A 16,227-nucleotide genomic window follows, 5' to 3' on the forward strand; every position below is an offset into this window, starting at 1 on the left:
GTACGTATCTCTCTACTATTGAGGTCGAGTATGTTACGGCCACTGAGGCTTGCAAGGAGGCCATATGGTTGGGCCGTTTGGTTCATGACCTTGGGATTGATACTATACCTACACTGCATTTGAATTCTATGAGTGCTATTCAACTAGCCAAGAATCCAGTCTTCCATGCGAAGACAAAACACATTGAGGTGAGATATCACTTCATACGTGATCTGCTCACGAAAAGCCTCACTAGTGAGCACTTTGTCTTCCTCAAGAGATTGATGGGCATTGGATGAGATGGCGTTTTTCCTCATCCTATTGTACATGTGTACATTGTACTGTCTATTCTTTTTCTTTTCACTCCTCACTAGGGCAAACTCATCTTTAAGTGGGAGGTTGTTGGGGGTAAAGGCGCCTTTGCCTAACTATCCATGTATTACTACACTGACAGTACCCGCCACTGCACACTACAGGTGGCAGGTGCCCGTCACCGTCACTTTATTCTTTATTCTTTTAGTGACAGTTTGAATAAAGGAAGGCCCCGTCACACATTGTGACTGTTGGAGTTCCCATTTGTGTCTCTCTCTCTTCTTGCTCTTGCTCTCCGCCATAGCTCACTTCCAAGCAAGCTTTGATCCTTCTCACCTTTCATTCGTGATGTCCCCTCTTTCTCCTTCATGCACTTCTCCCTCTTCTTCGCATACGGTGGGGGTGGCGGTGACGATGGCGATGAGAAGCTATCATTCTCACTCTTTCTCTCTTTCTCTCCCTCTTCCTCCCAAAGCCACGATTTCTTTCGCTCTCGCAAACTCTTCGCAGCAAAATGCCGCGTTCGAGTTTTTGCCACTTTTTTTTTCTTAGAGTGGCGTCACTATTTGCATCACATATGCAACATCGCTATTTTGCATCGAAAACGACCGTGGCTATACCCCCATTCTGTTGTAGTAATAGTGACATGAGGGAGAAGAGTTTGCTCTTATAATTAAAAACATTAAAACTCACAAAAATAAAGAAACTCTTTCCTCTGAATACATCTATCAACATTTTGAATACATCTATAAAATAAAACCAAAGATTTGGTGCGAGAAATGTGATAATATTTAAATAAGCCATAATTTCATTAGAGGATGTTAATATTCTTCAAGCTCCTGCGGAGTTCTTTCAATGCAAAGTGCCAAAATCCAAAGCTTGGATTAATATGTCCCAATGACTTGATAGTTGAATACAAATAATCAATTTGATATTAGAAATGGACAGCCAATTCCCATTGGCTTTAGTAATTCTTCGACTTGAGACCTAAATACCATTAACCTATATCGCATTAGAATAGCTAGCCAATTATCCAAATGCTTCGATGATTTAATTGGCATGTTTATTGAATGTTTCCTTTATATGGTTAATTTTTAAGAGCTCTTACATTCAACTAAAATAGTATGTCTCTGTTAAAGACTCAAGTCCATAAGAAAGTAAACATTGTCCGTTGTAAGGCTTTTCACTTGCAACAATAAGTTACTCCTCATCCTTCCTTTGATCTCACAATAAGCTTTTGTCTTTCACTCACTTTCAAGGCTATAATATTAAGATGACCATGTGATTTCTACGTTATCAACTTACATTGGCAATAGTGTAATAGAACCTATCAGTGACTCAACAAAAGCTTGCTAAGCTTTGTACATAGCCTACAAGCAAGGTCTACCAAGGTAGTAAAACAGCTTGGATTAGGAAAAAAAAAATGACTAAAAAGTGAGCCCTTAAATATATTATAGTTGAAGCAAGGGATCTTTCGAATTCTTCAATAATAAGGCACAATGTTGATATCTATGGAGGGTGAATTTTCTCGCACCAAATCTTTGGTTTTTTATTTTAAAAATTAGCACCAACATTTTGAAACTCACCAAAAGCTTTGGTTTTTGTTCTCGCACCAAATCTTTTGTTATTTATTCAAAGCTTTTTTACTACCTTGGTAGACCTTTCTTGTAGGCTATGTACAAAGCTTAGCAAGCTTTTGTTGAGTCACTAGGTCACTATAAGTAATCAACATGTTGGTAGGTTCTATTACACTATCACCAATGTAAGTTGATAACGTTGAAATCACATGGTCATCTTAATATTATAGCCTTAAGTGAGTGAAAGACTAAAGCTAATTGTGAGATCAAAGGAAGGATGAGCAGTAACTTGTTGTTGCAAGTGAGAAGCCTTGCAATGGACAATGTTTACTTTCTTATGGACTTGATTCTTTAACAATAGACATACTATTTTAGTTGAGTGTAAGAGCTCTTAAAATTTAACTATATAAAGGAAACAGTCAATAAACATGCCAATTAAATCATCGAAGCTTTTGGATAATTGGCTAGCTATCCTAATGAGATATAGGTTAATGGTATTTAGGTTTCAAGTCCAAGAATCACTAAAGCCAGTGGGAATTGGCTGGCCATTTCTAATATCAAATTGATTAATTGTATTCAACTATCAAGTCATTGGGACATATTAATCCAAGCTTTGGAGTTTGGCACTTTGCATTGAAAAGAACTCCGCAGGAGCTTGAAGAATATTAACATCCTCTAATGAAATTATGGCTTATTTAAATATTACCACATTTTTCCAAGAATACTAGAAGCTTAATGAGCATGAGGTAATAGTCAACTCAATGGTAATATGGTGAATAGTTCATGAGACACATAGATCAATCGAAGCTTGATGTGGTGTACATGTGGGCTCTAATGAAGGCAACTTTCTAGAGGAGGTAAGATTGCGAAGATGCATTCAATCAGATGGCCATTGGTGGCAAGGAGTGCAAGCTATGATGTACTCCTTATATTATTGAAGTACATGAATCGTTGTAATTGGCGCTCCTAATGATCATATTAGCTGAGATCATACTAGAGTAATGATATTCAGTGGTTGGCTGGGGCCATTGATCAGAATCATGAATAAACTACAGTAAGATCATCAGCGGTTGGGTGCTGGTTACGATCAAGTCCATGAACATACAAGATCAACGCTAAATATAGTAGAATAGGACCAACGGTTGGCTGCTACTCATAATGACCAGATGTTTTTACTGGTTGGCAGTTGATGATGGAGCTACCGGTTGCCGTTGATGATGAAGATCACTGGTCGCTGCTGCTAGTGATAATGGAAATGATACCAGAGCAGGATCAGTGGTTGGCTAGTGATGCTAATGATGAGGAAAGATAGTGACACTAGAGTATGATCAGTGGTTGGCTGCAGCTGCTTGCTAACAATTATGAGGATGACACCAAAGCAGGATCACCAGCCGCGGTTGGCGGCGGCGGCTGCTTCTAATTTGGAGGATGATGATGATGAACTGTCGCAATTATGTGAGGAAAGTAGAGCTTAATCTTGGGAGGCGGTGGTGGGCGCTGCAGCAACGCAGCAGGTGGCGAAGACAACGTTGTGGCCTTTCCAGGTGAGGGAGAGGGAGTGGTCGGTGTCGGAGCGCTTGAGGCCCCACCCGGCGGCGTGCTCGTCGAGCACGGACTGGACGTCGGCGACGACGGAGTCACTGAAGGGGAGGGAGCGGAGGCGTGCGGACCGGAGACGGTGGAGCCAGCGCTCCTTGGACTCCAGGCGCTCGATGCGGAAGGGACCGTCGCAGGCGACGATGTTGAGGATCTTGGCGGCGACGTCGGCCTCGTAGAGGAGGCGCTGGGGGCAGGCGCGCCGGGGCAGGAAGGAGTCCAGGGCGTCGAAGGGGATCCAGAGGTAGTTGAAGGCGGCGCGGAGGCGGGCGGGGAGGGAGGCCTGGCAGAGGTCGGCGTCCTCGTCGACGAGAGTGAGGAGGGCCGGGCGGAGAGAGCGGGCGAGGCGGAGGAAGCGGGCGCGGGGCTGCGACGTTGCTGGGGGTGGTTGCGACGATGACGTGGCATCGTCAGTGACGTCCTCGCAGGGCTCGTAGCGGAGACGCATCTGGCAGTTGATGACGAGGGCCTCGCGGGCAGCGTCGCGGCCGGAGACGGCGGACTCGAGGGCTGCACACATGTCGCGGCCACCCGCCACCCGAAACGTGAAGCGGACCCCCTTACCCCTCGCGAACGCGGCCAGGCGGACCCCGACATCCTCGCACCCCATGCCCGCCAGCCCCGGCCCCACCCCTTCGGGCCTCCCCCCGTGCACCGTCAGCACCACCTCCGGCGGCGCCGACCCTCTCCCTCCCCCTCCTCCCCTCTTCGACAGCTCCTCTATCAGCGTCGGCCACTGCATCCCGTGCGTCATGCTGAAGTCCACTATGTGCACCCTCTCCGCCCCCTCTATCGCCTCCAGTATCGCCCCGTTCGCCGCGCAGAACCCGAACCTGTGCCATGGCGTCAGATCCACGAACCCTGCCCACTCTATCGCTGTCATCTGCTTGCTCATCAATATATTCTTATCATCGCTGTCGCTGTTGTTGCGATTGGTGTCGTCGAGCTGGACAGCTAAGGCCGGGACCGCCCCCGAGCCCGGCACCCGAGCCGCCCGGGCTATGAGGGCCCGCAGGAAGTGCGCCGCCACCCGCTGGTTCGGCTCCCCCTCCGGCGACGCTATGTTGTTGAGCACCCACATCAGCTGCTGTGCCAGGGTTGCGTCGTTGCCCTCCACCGCCGTCGCGCAGTGCACCAGCAGCTGCTCCATGCACCTCGCGTCATGCGAACCCCCCAGGCTGCTCCCCCCCAGTGAACCCTTCACCATTGCGATCCCTTGCATTGATGCCACCCCCATGTTGTTCCTGCTCGACCGGCCCAGATGATGATGATGATGAAGGTTCTGCCCCTCGTCAGTGCTTGCCTGGACATAATGCTGTTGTTCATGAACGACGTTGCTTCCGCCTCTCGTTGCTGCAGTGGACTTTGGTGGATGCATACTTGTCTGAGCTGCTGGTCGAGTACCTGCATGTGACATGATCAAGAAAACAAGAAAAATTAAAGGCAAGTTCGTGATTAAATAGATTTACCATAGTCCTGGATTCATTTAGCAACCAAGGTAACCCAACAGAAAAGGTATACATGATTAGTCCACTTATGCATTCTGCATTATTAGCGCACCAGCAATCGAAACCCTATTACTGGATTTAAAGTCCACATATGCATCTTGCATTAACAATGGAAACCTATTACGGAATTGTCATATTCATTTCGAGTTTGCCCTAAAAGAGCACAAAAAATGGTTCTTAATATAAACAGGGAAATTCAAATTAATCTTTAAAGGATGTCCTTTTTAGCACTTGCAACGTCAAAGGAATATGTGTATTACCTACACGGGAATCCAACAGCGAAATTCAAATTAATCTTTAAAGGATGTCCTTTCCTGGCTTCACTCTCATCCACACCAAACATGATTATTCCTCTGAGATATGTGCCATTCTTACAACTGGAGAGGAACCCAATACAAAACCTTTAACCTTGTTGTCCATGGATGCCAATCCATTTCACTCAACCAAGGTCCGCAGCTGAATATCGGCTCAGCCAACCAACTTACGCGAACAACGTCACATGTGTGAACTCTAAAAGAATTAGCAGGTTCGACGCTTGTTTCGAGGCATGCATGCACATGGATAACATGATATGGATGAAGTTATATAGTACGTTTTAAAAAAAGCACTATCGTACAAAGTACCCTTGAGGTTGCAGTCACTCGCAGAAGAGAATTTTGTTTAGATGTAAAACCTATACGTTAACATTGGAAGCTTGGTATTACGAGTGGTTACCTCTATCGGCAACTGATTTTGAGCAGCTCTTTCTGATAAGTACTTCTGCAGCATGGCAGCTGCGAAGGGATTCGGCGAAGAAATTGGATGGAATTATGGCAGGCTGATCTTGTGGAAGCTGAGAGGAGCCACCTGCCTGATGAGGAAGGATCAAGAAGGGCGGATTCGGGAGAACTGTGGGAGAATGTAAAAGGATGGTTGGATCAATGTTACTACTGCTTAGATCATCAATGAGGTAATTCGAAGAAATCGGACTAGCACAGCTAGTGATAGCCTTGCACGAGCTGCTTACATCAAATTGGCCAGCTTGATATTCCTCTTGGATCCTAGTATTGCTATAGGGATAAGAGGAGGTTATATCTCTCTCCCTTGCATGACTATCATTGCTGCTATTTAGTAGGTTTCGATCCAGACCTTCGCACGTGCGAAACTATCCAAAAGCGTGTGGCATATTGGACATACTGATATATCGATGTTGATGATCACTAGCATAGGGGGGTAAAACTTCAGATCTCATCCTCAATTGTTACCTACATAAGGTGGATTATTTCTCGACCGTGCTCTAATCTAACCAGTGGGATTAAGGACAAGATTGAACTCCCTTCGATCTCTCCATGAATGCTCACATGCATGTGGCAAGATGATACCTGCAAAGAATACAGAGATTTATGTAGGTTATTTAATTCAAGATGCTAAGTTCATGATCAGGAGATTAACTGTGCAGTTCATGTTTGATTTGAGAATATGCAATTAACAGCAGCAAGAGCAGCCTAATTGTTTGGAGACGACCAATTGAATCAAGCAATCAATGGGGTAGTTTGTACCTCACTGAGGACTGCCAGAGATGGTTGTCTGAGGGCACCCTATAACTTTATATACGGCCTGATCTAGATGGGGACTTTCATCCTGAATCCTGAGACTAAATCTGAACCAATTGCATCACTGTTGATATGATGACTAAAAAGGCGCAACTGCTATTTGGAAAGAGCTGAGTATACAAGAAGCCAACTAGAGAATGTAGCACTTTGGCACGCTGCAAGCAATAAGATGGGTCCCGAGTATTGGTCAACTAAGACATCTAGGTCTATATTCGAATTCTCAACATTAGAAGGCACCAAGAGAAGACAAGAGGGGCTAACAGTTTTCAGAGGACCCAAATATGTTTGTTAGCAAGTTATTGTTTGAGATGCGTGTGATGATCATCAGAGGTGAAAGGCAAGGAATTGGTTAAGCTTAAGCTACAGCTATGGTGATGATGATAGATAGCGGCCTAGAGGTTTGGCTGACAAAGTTCTCGTGGAATAGTTTAGCATGCTGTCATGAGAGAGAGAGAGAGAGAGAGAGAGAGAGAGAGAGAGAGAGAGAGAGATTCCTGCAATAAAAATCTATCTATGCCAGCCATGATTTCTGCCAAAATATTTGCTATAATCTAGCAGCTTTCTTGTGCATAGTTGTCTCTCAAGGACTCCAGTCTCCACCAATCGGGGAGAGAGAGAGAGAGAGAGCATGCGAATGGCGACACCAATACGATAGAAACACGAGGAATAAACTATAGATAAACCAAGAAACATCAGAATTTTTCTTATATAATCAAAAAAATGCTCTTAAACATATTCAGTCCCTGTCTGGCGTCGTGAAGGTAAATTGAAAAAAGATTTAGAAGGGTAAATTGCGTGCATGCATGCATGGACGGCCTCGTGATATGCTCGTTGCAATGTGAGAGAGAGAGAAAGAGAGAGAGAGAGAGAGAGCCGCGCGTGCACGCAGCCGGCCTCGAGCTCTTGTCTCTTGCAGGCTCGACTTCCAAGGCCAGGAAAATGTAAAATAGAAAATTTAAGATGATTAGATATCAACTCGCAGATGGATACAAGAGATGCTGGCAGGCAAACCCATTAAAGAATTCCGGAGGTCTACGTTTCAGAGCAATCCTCTCTGCTTTTCTTTCCCAATCTATCAATCAATCAGAGTTTGTTTTCTTCCTCTTTAAAACTTAAAGGACCTTTGTAGCCTTATGGCAAAATATTCTACATAGCTTATTTATATTTAGTAAACTGTAGCCACACGCGCCCGGAAATCCTGCGGACATCCTACTGTTGATTCCATCTCTCTCTCGTATCTACCTGATAGTACCCTTGTGCTGCTGCAGCCCACTAGTCACTTATAATATGCCCTCAATATTCGACCACCATGTCTGCCGGCTCTACTGCGACTCAACACGCTCACACCGAATGGCAAAGTGTTTCTGATTGAAACCTCTCTCAAAATGAAAATTTCTGGGCTTCGAAGGCCGTCCAAGAGGTCCCAGGGTGTTTGTCTCTCTCTCTCTCCCTACGTGTTGAGGATGTTAAGCCTCTCTCTCTCTCTCTCTCTCTCTCTCTCTCTCTCTCTCTCTCTCTCGTGTTATAACATTACAAGTTACCTAAGAATTGCAAAATATAAGAAAAAAATAGGAAGACCAAAATTGCATATAATTTGAAATGTTAGTATTTAATATAAATATGCTAAATTAGTTTCACAAGCACAATGTAGACTAACGTTCTAAGTGCATATCAAAGAGAATAAGTTAACAATATTTGTTGCAACCTCAAGGCATTTTGCAAATTTAGGGCTCTTTTAAAAATTTAGATAGCTTCTTTGAGTGTAGTCACTTTTCTAACAACCTTCATGAAAACTTTTCTTGCACTAATTGTTTTTAGAAAAAGGATGGGGAAATGGAATTTTTATGCTTTGAACTACTCCAAGAGAAAAGTCAAGTCTTCGTATTAGTCTTTTGATTGCTTGAATATTTTTAAAATGGCTGAAAAGAATTGTATGATATTTTTCTTGCATTATGAGCATTCTACACAACAATGCTCCCACATGTGGTATCCATAAACTAAAGAAAGAATATGCATCACATTTTGCATGTCATATCTATGTACGAGGTTGTCAAGCAACGTAGAAATCAAATTGACTATGTTGAAATGGAAGAGGCCAAATAAGAGCTAGAATAGCTATATTAGTGGCTCATGATTATTGATGGGGAAGGAAACTAATAAAGAGAGATAATCTTATTATTATTGAAAGACAATCCCATGGAGATTGCAAAAAAGAGGTATTGGGATTCAATGCCTCACTATGTATGATAGGGTTGGAGGCTATATCAATCCATGGACATTATGCTCAATAGTGCTTCTAATTTTACTAACCATGACCCCTGTTGCAGCCCTATAAATTGGGGCTATAGATGTATCTTATTGAAGATCATGAGATCTTACAAAGTTTCGTATAGCATTTTTCCTATGAAGTTAGAATAGCTATAGGATACTTTCTGACGTACCATTACCTTCATGAGAGACACATTGAAAATCTAGCTACAACCCATCTTTCTATAACTATACTTCTAGTAGGATTGTGTATTGTGACGAATTCACAACATCAAGATTGCAAACTAAAAAGAGTTTCTTTTTAGAGGTATCTTTCTCTCAATACAATGCTTTTATGTATGTACACAAAAGCAATTTGAAAACAATTTCTGTAAGAGTAATGAAATATTGTTTGACGAGAGACATACACTCACTAGTACAATTTGTAAGGCGTAGCGACACCATTTTTCATTGCATAAAAGATGCAAAATGGTGTCACTACAAGCATATCCACTTTTGTATATTGCTTAAGTTATGTCAATAGCAATGAGTTGCATATGTGATTATGAATGTCAGGTAAGTGATGTGTACTTCTTAGTGTTGCTTTTGTGATGTTAATCTTCTCTTTTAAAAATCAAAATCGATCTCTCCTCTAATACTCTCACTTTGGCTTTTTTCTCTTGGTCTCCATTCCTTGATCTCTCTTCCTCACACACACACACACACACACACACACACACACACACACACACTCTCTCTCTCTCTCTCTCTCTCTCTCTCTCTCTCTCTCTCTCTCTCTCTCTCTCTCTCTCTCTCTCTATCTCTCTCTCTCTCTCTCTCTCTCTCTCTCTCTCTCTCTCTCTCATTTGAGAATGCAAGCCTAAGTTCAAGAATGCAACCTCAAGAACACAACACAAGTTCATGAATGCAAGCATGATATGTTAGTGACACAATTATATTTATTAACTATAATTTTTGAGATTAAATCAAGTAAAAAACACAATATGAGATAAAATAAATACCATATCATAACAATAATACATGTACATAAGTGTCGGAGTAGCTTGATAGATTAATGACCAAGCAACTAGCTAAGACCCATCAAATAGCTAGCTAATTTATGAAAGGGCAACCTCAAAATGTGCTATCATCATCATGGTCTAAGTTGTCATTATCAACCTCTGAGTCAGAATACTCAAAAGAATACCCATGCTCTCTGTGGGTTTACTCCCTCATCTACATATCCACACCCTCACACCTAGAGCAAGCTCTACCTACTCACGAGCTCAACACTTGCTATTATATCCCTAGACATATGGATGAGCATCAATAGCACTGGTTACATGGTGGTTGCAAAGTGACTTAGTGCAAACACACTAAGGACACTTCAAGGTTAGATAGCGGAGTCCTATTTATTCATACATCGGGATGGTGTGGACTAGTAGCTAGCTATATGGGACACCAACCCTTGGGATGTGGTCATGACTAGGAGTGCTCCTAGCTCCTAGGTTGGATCCTAGGGGGATGTTTTATTGGTATCAGAGTATCAAATTGCAATTGGATGGGAGATTTGATGATGTGCACAAAATCACTTTTGGTCATGGAACAGTGATGGTTCACACTTGACATCTGCACCTTTATCTCATTAAGGATAGTATGGGACACTAATAGCAGGAGAGGCATGCAACCAAAATATGTGTTATGGGTTGTGGTTATGAAAGCAATGTATGTTTTATGTTTTGATGCTCAGGTTTTGTGTTGGTGTGATGCTTGTGTGCAAGACTTTTTGGTGATTTTTTATGATTGGAGTCCGAGGAGCTGCCACTCCAAGGCTATGGCAAACTGTCGTAGGAGGCCGAAATCTTGTAGCCTAAATAGGCATCAAATGATTGATTAACGGTAATTTTTTATTCATTTAATAAATGCTAATGTATATTAAGCATTACAATTACATCAAGATTTAATATTAGTATGTAGCACTATTTATTATTATAACATTAACATTTAATATTAGTATGCATTTTAATCCTTATATTAAGCTTAAATGTAATATGAGTATTCTAATGAATGTGGGCATTCAGGAGAGAGAAGACTATTGATAAGTCCATAGAGCTTATCGATGAAAATGCCATCTATAACCAACTTTCTACAAAAGATTTGAAAGAGATATTGACTATTGCTAGAGAAAACATTAAAAACACCCAAATTTTGGCCATGTTATACACTAACCATGATTGTACCACTAAAGAGCTCTAGAAAGGCATATGGCTTTATGTTTAAGTCCCAAAGGACTGTGATTCAATGACTATTAGCAAGTGCTATAAATTGCCTTCAAGATATTGCAATCCTTTTCAAATTACCAAGAAGATTAGTTGTCTCCTATGAGTTAGACTTACCTTCGAAATCCAAGTTCACATTGTGTTCTACATAAGTTGTTTATAGAAAGATTGGGACAAGGTGAGTAGATTATTCTACTTAGGGAGGTCTCGTAGCTTGAGGATACTGCTCATTATCTTCCACTCAAACCTAAATTGGTTATTAACCTTAGGACTAAACAATCCCATCAGAGTGTTTATCTTGAGTATTTAGTCAAGTGGAAAATTTGTTTGAAGGTGAGGCTAGTACTTCAAAGTCTTTACGTTCATGAAAGAGTTATTTTTCTCACTTTGTTCCTAAGGATATTACTGAGGATAGCAATCATTCTTAAGGGGGAAAGTGTTATGTCCTTGGACATCTAGGTGGGTGATAGTAGTGTTGGTCATGGTGGTTACAAAGTGACTTAGTGCAAACACATTAAGGATAAATGAGCCATGTTTATAGGACTAAAAACTCTATTATGCACATTCATTGTGTGATCACCACCCTTGGACTCTTGGCCCATTAGCCAATGCATCCATGCACTAGGATGGTGTGGGTTGGTGTTATGGGATGCCAACCCTATTCGCATGCATTGTACCAAAAGTACCCAATTTGGTACTTACAAAACCAAATTTGGTACTTTCCTTGACGAAAAGCATGCATAGTATAAAAAGTACATAACTTCATATTTACAAAGTCTTGGGTGCTCTTCACAAAGTACCAAGTTTCTTACTTTCTTAGTATGAATAATACATATTGCACTTCATGAGCTCAACGATGGAACATTAGACACCCTCTTAATTGTTCAAGAGGTTCGATCCATGAAGTACAAAAACTATCTCTCACCTAGCCTTTTGCATGATCTATAAACACATTGATTCGCTTATAGTGACCTTGCAAGGCAATCCATCGACTCATGATGGTTGAAAAGTACCATGTAGTATAATACCGAAACCTATGCAATAGGTTCTGAAACACAAGATTATCCAATGTATAAAATTGGAAGCTTCTAACCTAGATTGTTTTTATATTGTAGATCAAATTGTACTAGAGATTTACGTTGAATCATCCTACAATTGAATTTTCTCTTAGATACTTTGAGGTATTGAAGCTATACTTTATTTTGAAGTTGAAAGAATAGTGTAATTTGATTCTATGTGCATCATGTCTAGATGTTGTACTCTAAAGAATCTCTCAATTAGATGCAACAAAAAAAGTTTAGCCACTACGGAAAACTCATATTTTCACATGCTCCATTTGTTGTAGAAACAATGATGCATGGCAATATTATGCAAGCAAGTAGTGTGTTAGCACATCATTAGTTTGTGGGAATCCATATCATGCCCGATGCCTCTTGATATTCTATCATGCAAATAAATTCTTGTTTGGAGATTGTTCCTATTGTGGTCTAACCGACCTAACATTCTACCTAGATGAGATTTTAGTGGATAGCAAGGTGTTTGTTAATATTTTCATTGATGTTGGTACTAGACAATTCGATGTTGTTGAAAGCAAGAAGAAGAGAAAGGATTTGGTTTGGCAAAGAATGATTGCTATTTTTCATGACTTGCTTTTAGATCATCTCAAAAGTTTTGTAGAGCTTATTAACTCCATGAACAATAGTTCAAAGATTGTATGCTTAAGATTCCTAACAACATTAATGTATCACATATATGATGACAACTTGTATGATACATTGCTTGTACAACATTGCTTTATGCTTCATGACAATTAGTTGAAACAACAAGATCATTGCTTGTGATATCATTGGGTGAGGTCAAATGGTATTGTGTCGTAATTTAAGGCACATAGACCTTTCTACTTTGTTGCAAGTTACCATTAATTGACATGCTTGCACATGATGCATAAATTTAATCATATCTAGACATGGAAAAGGAGGTTATAATGATGTTGGCATTGTTATCAAGAGAACACATTTACATATGAGGAGTTGAAATAAAATGAACACCTATGAAGTACTAGATGATGTGGTCAATTTTCTGAAACCAACATTTGTGCACAAAGGAAAATCACATAGGTGCAATATACAAAGGGTTTTTTGGTTGGTTTCATAGGATAATGTGTAGCGGTTTTAGCAATGGGATTGTAAAAAGGTTCAAGGCTCTTGTATAGTCCATTGTGTTGATGGATATTCAACAATAGACAACCAATGTGCTATTCATCTATGGATACTCTCATGCTACTGTGATCTATATATAAGTGGGCAATGGAGGAGATGCAACATTAGGCGATACATAGAAGAATGAAGATATGTATCCATTGTATTGTTGCTAGAACTAGATAGTGTAGATAGTGAGGAAGAGGAATGGAATGTAAAGAATCACAACATTATTGATATTTTGGTAATGGGTTAGGATATTAACCTTCCAATGTATAAGGGTCCTTAGATGTTGTGTGCAAATTTGTCCATTCGGGATAACTTTGCAATGAAGGCAATCAATGCCATTGAGGACTTCTACATTCTGAAATCCACTGAAGCCATGTATCAAATAGAGAGAGTATATAAAAATAAGTGGAATAACATAATTATTAGTGTGTAGTTGTGATTGAAGGCTTCTAGTATGACAAATTGGAGAAAAGGTGTGATACATAGAGTCTCCTTGACTATACATCTCCAATCATGATCTAGCCCCACCTTGTAAGAGCCATATGGTTCCCTCTGAAGTGTATGAGAATATATATGGAGCCCCAAGAGGAACATCAAGAAAATGGGGAAGCTATTGCGAGAAAATATATATTGTCTCACCAACAAGCATGTTTTTTATTCTATAAAAACCACATGAAGGAAAAAGAACACCAAAAACAAAGGAACTTTGTACACAACATTATATAATGAATCTTTCACGAATTTATTATAGAAAAACTTAAACATATTCTTTATATTCTTCATAGAAACCATCAAAGAACCAAAGGAACACAAATAAACACTCAACTTTGAATAGAATCTATCACATAGTATTCATATTTCATAGTCTTCATAGTCTCTCTCAATCTCTCACATGTAGAAATAATTTTTCTTCATAAAAATTAACTCTCAGATACATCAACTCTCTCACATATTCTTTCTCTCAATAGTGCATGATAATAACAAAGAATCACACTGAATAATCCTCTCTTGGTCATGGATATACCTCGTAAGAGGTATGTATGATAAGAGATACCAATGATACTAAAGTGACCTCTCCAGGCTCCCTACTATCACTATCACTTCAATCTTCACTTCAATCTTCACTTCAAATCTTCAACAACTAATTCCTTTGCTTCTTCAAACTCTTTTGAGCTAATATTACTCCATCTCCAAGATTATAGAACTCTCCCAAACTAAACATCCATCAAACAAAACACTCATAAAAGCATACAGAAGGCAATAGAAGCAGATGAATAGAATGTCGATAGGGAGTACAAAAAGCCATTCAACTCAAACTATAATCAATCAAAACCACCAAACTCTCACCCAATCATTCTCCAAACCACTTATTCACAACCATAACATCTCAAATGAAAGAAAATAGATAAAAAAAGAAGCAAAACAAACCATTCAGAACTAAACAAACACATCACAAAACCAAACAGCACATCATAACTCAATCAAAAACCATCATGAGCTTCTCAAACCTACTCAATCCATTCCAACACAATCTAAAACACTTTCAATCTATCCAAAAATCAATCAATCATACCTTAGATCAATTAAAAATCATCCAAAATCTAAGCTAAAAAATAGCTAAAAATATAGTCATTTTAGCACTCAACATATCCCCACACTTAGCTAAGGGAGCTTCCTCGCGACTATGGGAAAAGAATAATAAAAGCTCTAAATAACCAAGTACTCCAATCATCAACTTTAATCCATTAGCTCTAATTCCATCCATGATACAAAATAACCTAAGTCTAAATAAATATATGAACCATAAACTAGTATTGACCAATCATTTAACTCGAAAAAAGATAATCCAACAAACTATTGAAGGATATAGCTTTTCTTTCTTATCTGCACCAAATCCATAGCTTTATCTTTAATCAACATCTAACTTTAATCATCTTGAACTCCAACTTCTTCTTCTCATTATAAGAATAACTCACATACACAATTCGCACCAACAAAACATACACAAAACATTGAACTCACATTCACTAGACAATGTAAACTAAATGGCATATGCCCCCAAAAATAGAGAGCAAAAAGAAGTTTTTTCATAAAAAATCAAGATACATCAAAAACCTAATCCACTTGCTTGTGAGAATGAAGATATTTCTTTTTAAACTGCATACTAAGCTTTACTTTCTCCAATGATCTACTCCCATCCACAAAATAGAAAGGAACATTATGAAGGAATTGGAGACAATACATCTTTTTCAAGACAACTAACCTAGTAGAAAAAGCTTGAGAAAAATAGTACAAGGCATCCATTTGTGCTCTAGATACATCCTCATTAGGATTGATACCTAAGAGGAGGAATAGACTTTATTGTAATTATGTGTAACTATTGATGCATAAAAGCTAAATGCCAATAAAAGTGAGTAGCCAATCTTATAGAAACATCTGCTATGTGCGCAAAAACTAAAGATACGAATGTGAGCACGCAAAAGAAAAAGTCTTGCATGATCTTGAAATAATAGGCCTGGTCTAATCAAAGAATCCTATAAAGTCTGTTGCCAACAACGGAGTATATCACTATTAAATCCACTGGTATCCATGACTAATGGTAGAGGAAGGTTTATATAAGCAAAAGGCTAAGATAAGGGAATCACAGTCAAGCAATGAACATGGGGATAGGATAAATCATAGAAAGTGGAAATATTAAGCAATAAGGATGTTAAAAAAGGAGGGAAAGAAAACAAGAAAATCTAAAGAGATCCAATAGAAAAAGTAGATGGAATAGACTAAGCAACACGAGGGTCAAGAGGAATAGACATAATAGTAGGTTCAGTTGATAAATGGATAAGGTGTAAATACATGGATATGAGGAGATAATGTAGGGTGAAAAGTAAGCATAGAAATGGAATCTTGATTAGTATTAAGACGGGAGTATAAAT

General features: G+C 39.8%; 1 protein-coding gene across 2 annotated transcripts; it reads right to left on the reverse strand.

The window, feature by feature from the left end:
- Positions 1-2,544: 2,544 nt before the first annotated feature.
- Positions 2,545-6,913, reverse strand: LOC148018228 (scarecrow-like protein 32). 2 transcript variants are annotated; one of them, XM_087661975.1, is made up of 3 exons: positions 6,511-6,913; positions 5,687-6,333; positions 2,545-4,868 (listed from the first exon to the last, which is right to left on the reverse strand). In XM_087661975.1, exon 3 carries the CDS (start codon positions 4,840-4,842, stop codon positions 3,340-3,342), a length of 1,503 nt encoding a protein of 500 aa, XP_087518101.1. In that variant the 5' UTR covers positions 4,843-4,868; positions 5,687-6,333; positions 6,511-6,913; the 3' UTR covers positions 2,545-3,339. The 2 variants fall into 2 exon arrangements, with proteins under 2 accessions (XP_087518101.1, XP_087518102.1); XM_087661976.1 differs by lacking the exons at positions 5,687-6,333; positions 6,511-6,913 and adding an exon at positions 4,986-5,670.
- Positions 6,914-16,227: the final 9,314 nt, after the last annotated feature.

Source organism: Lygodium microphyllum, chromosome 21, assembly GCF_053477565.2.
Source record: "Lygodium microphyllum isolate KBCC chromosome 21, Lygodium_microphyllum_v1.1.10, whole genome shotgun sequence".
Lineage (NCBI taxonomy): Eukaryota > Viridiplantae > Streptophyta > Polypodiopsida > Schizaeales > Lygodiaceae > Lygodium > Lygodium microphyllum.

Coding starts and splice junctions, on each gene's coding strand:
- LOC148018228 (XM_087661975.1), bottom strand. CDS start 4,842: ATGCATCCACCAAAGTCCACTGCAGCAACGAGAGGCGGAAGCAACGTC.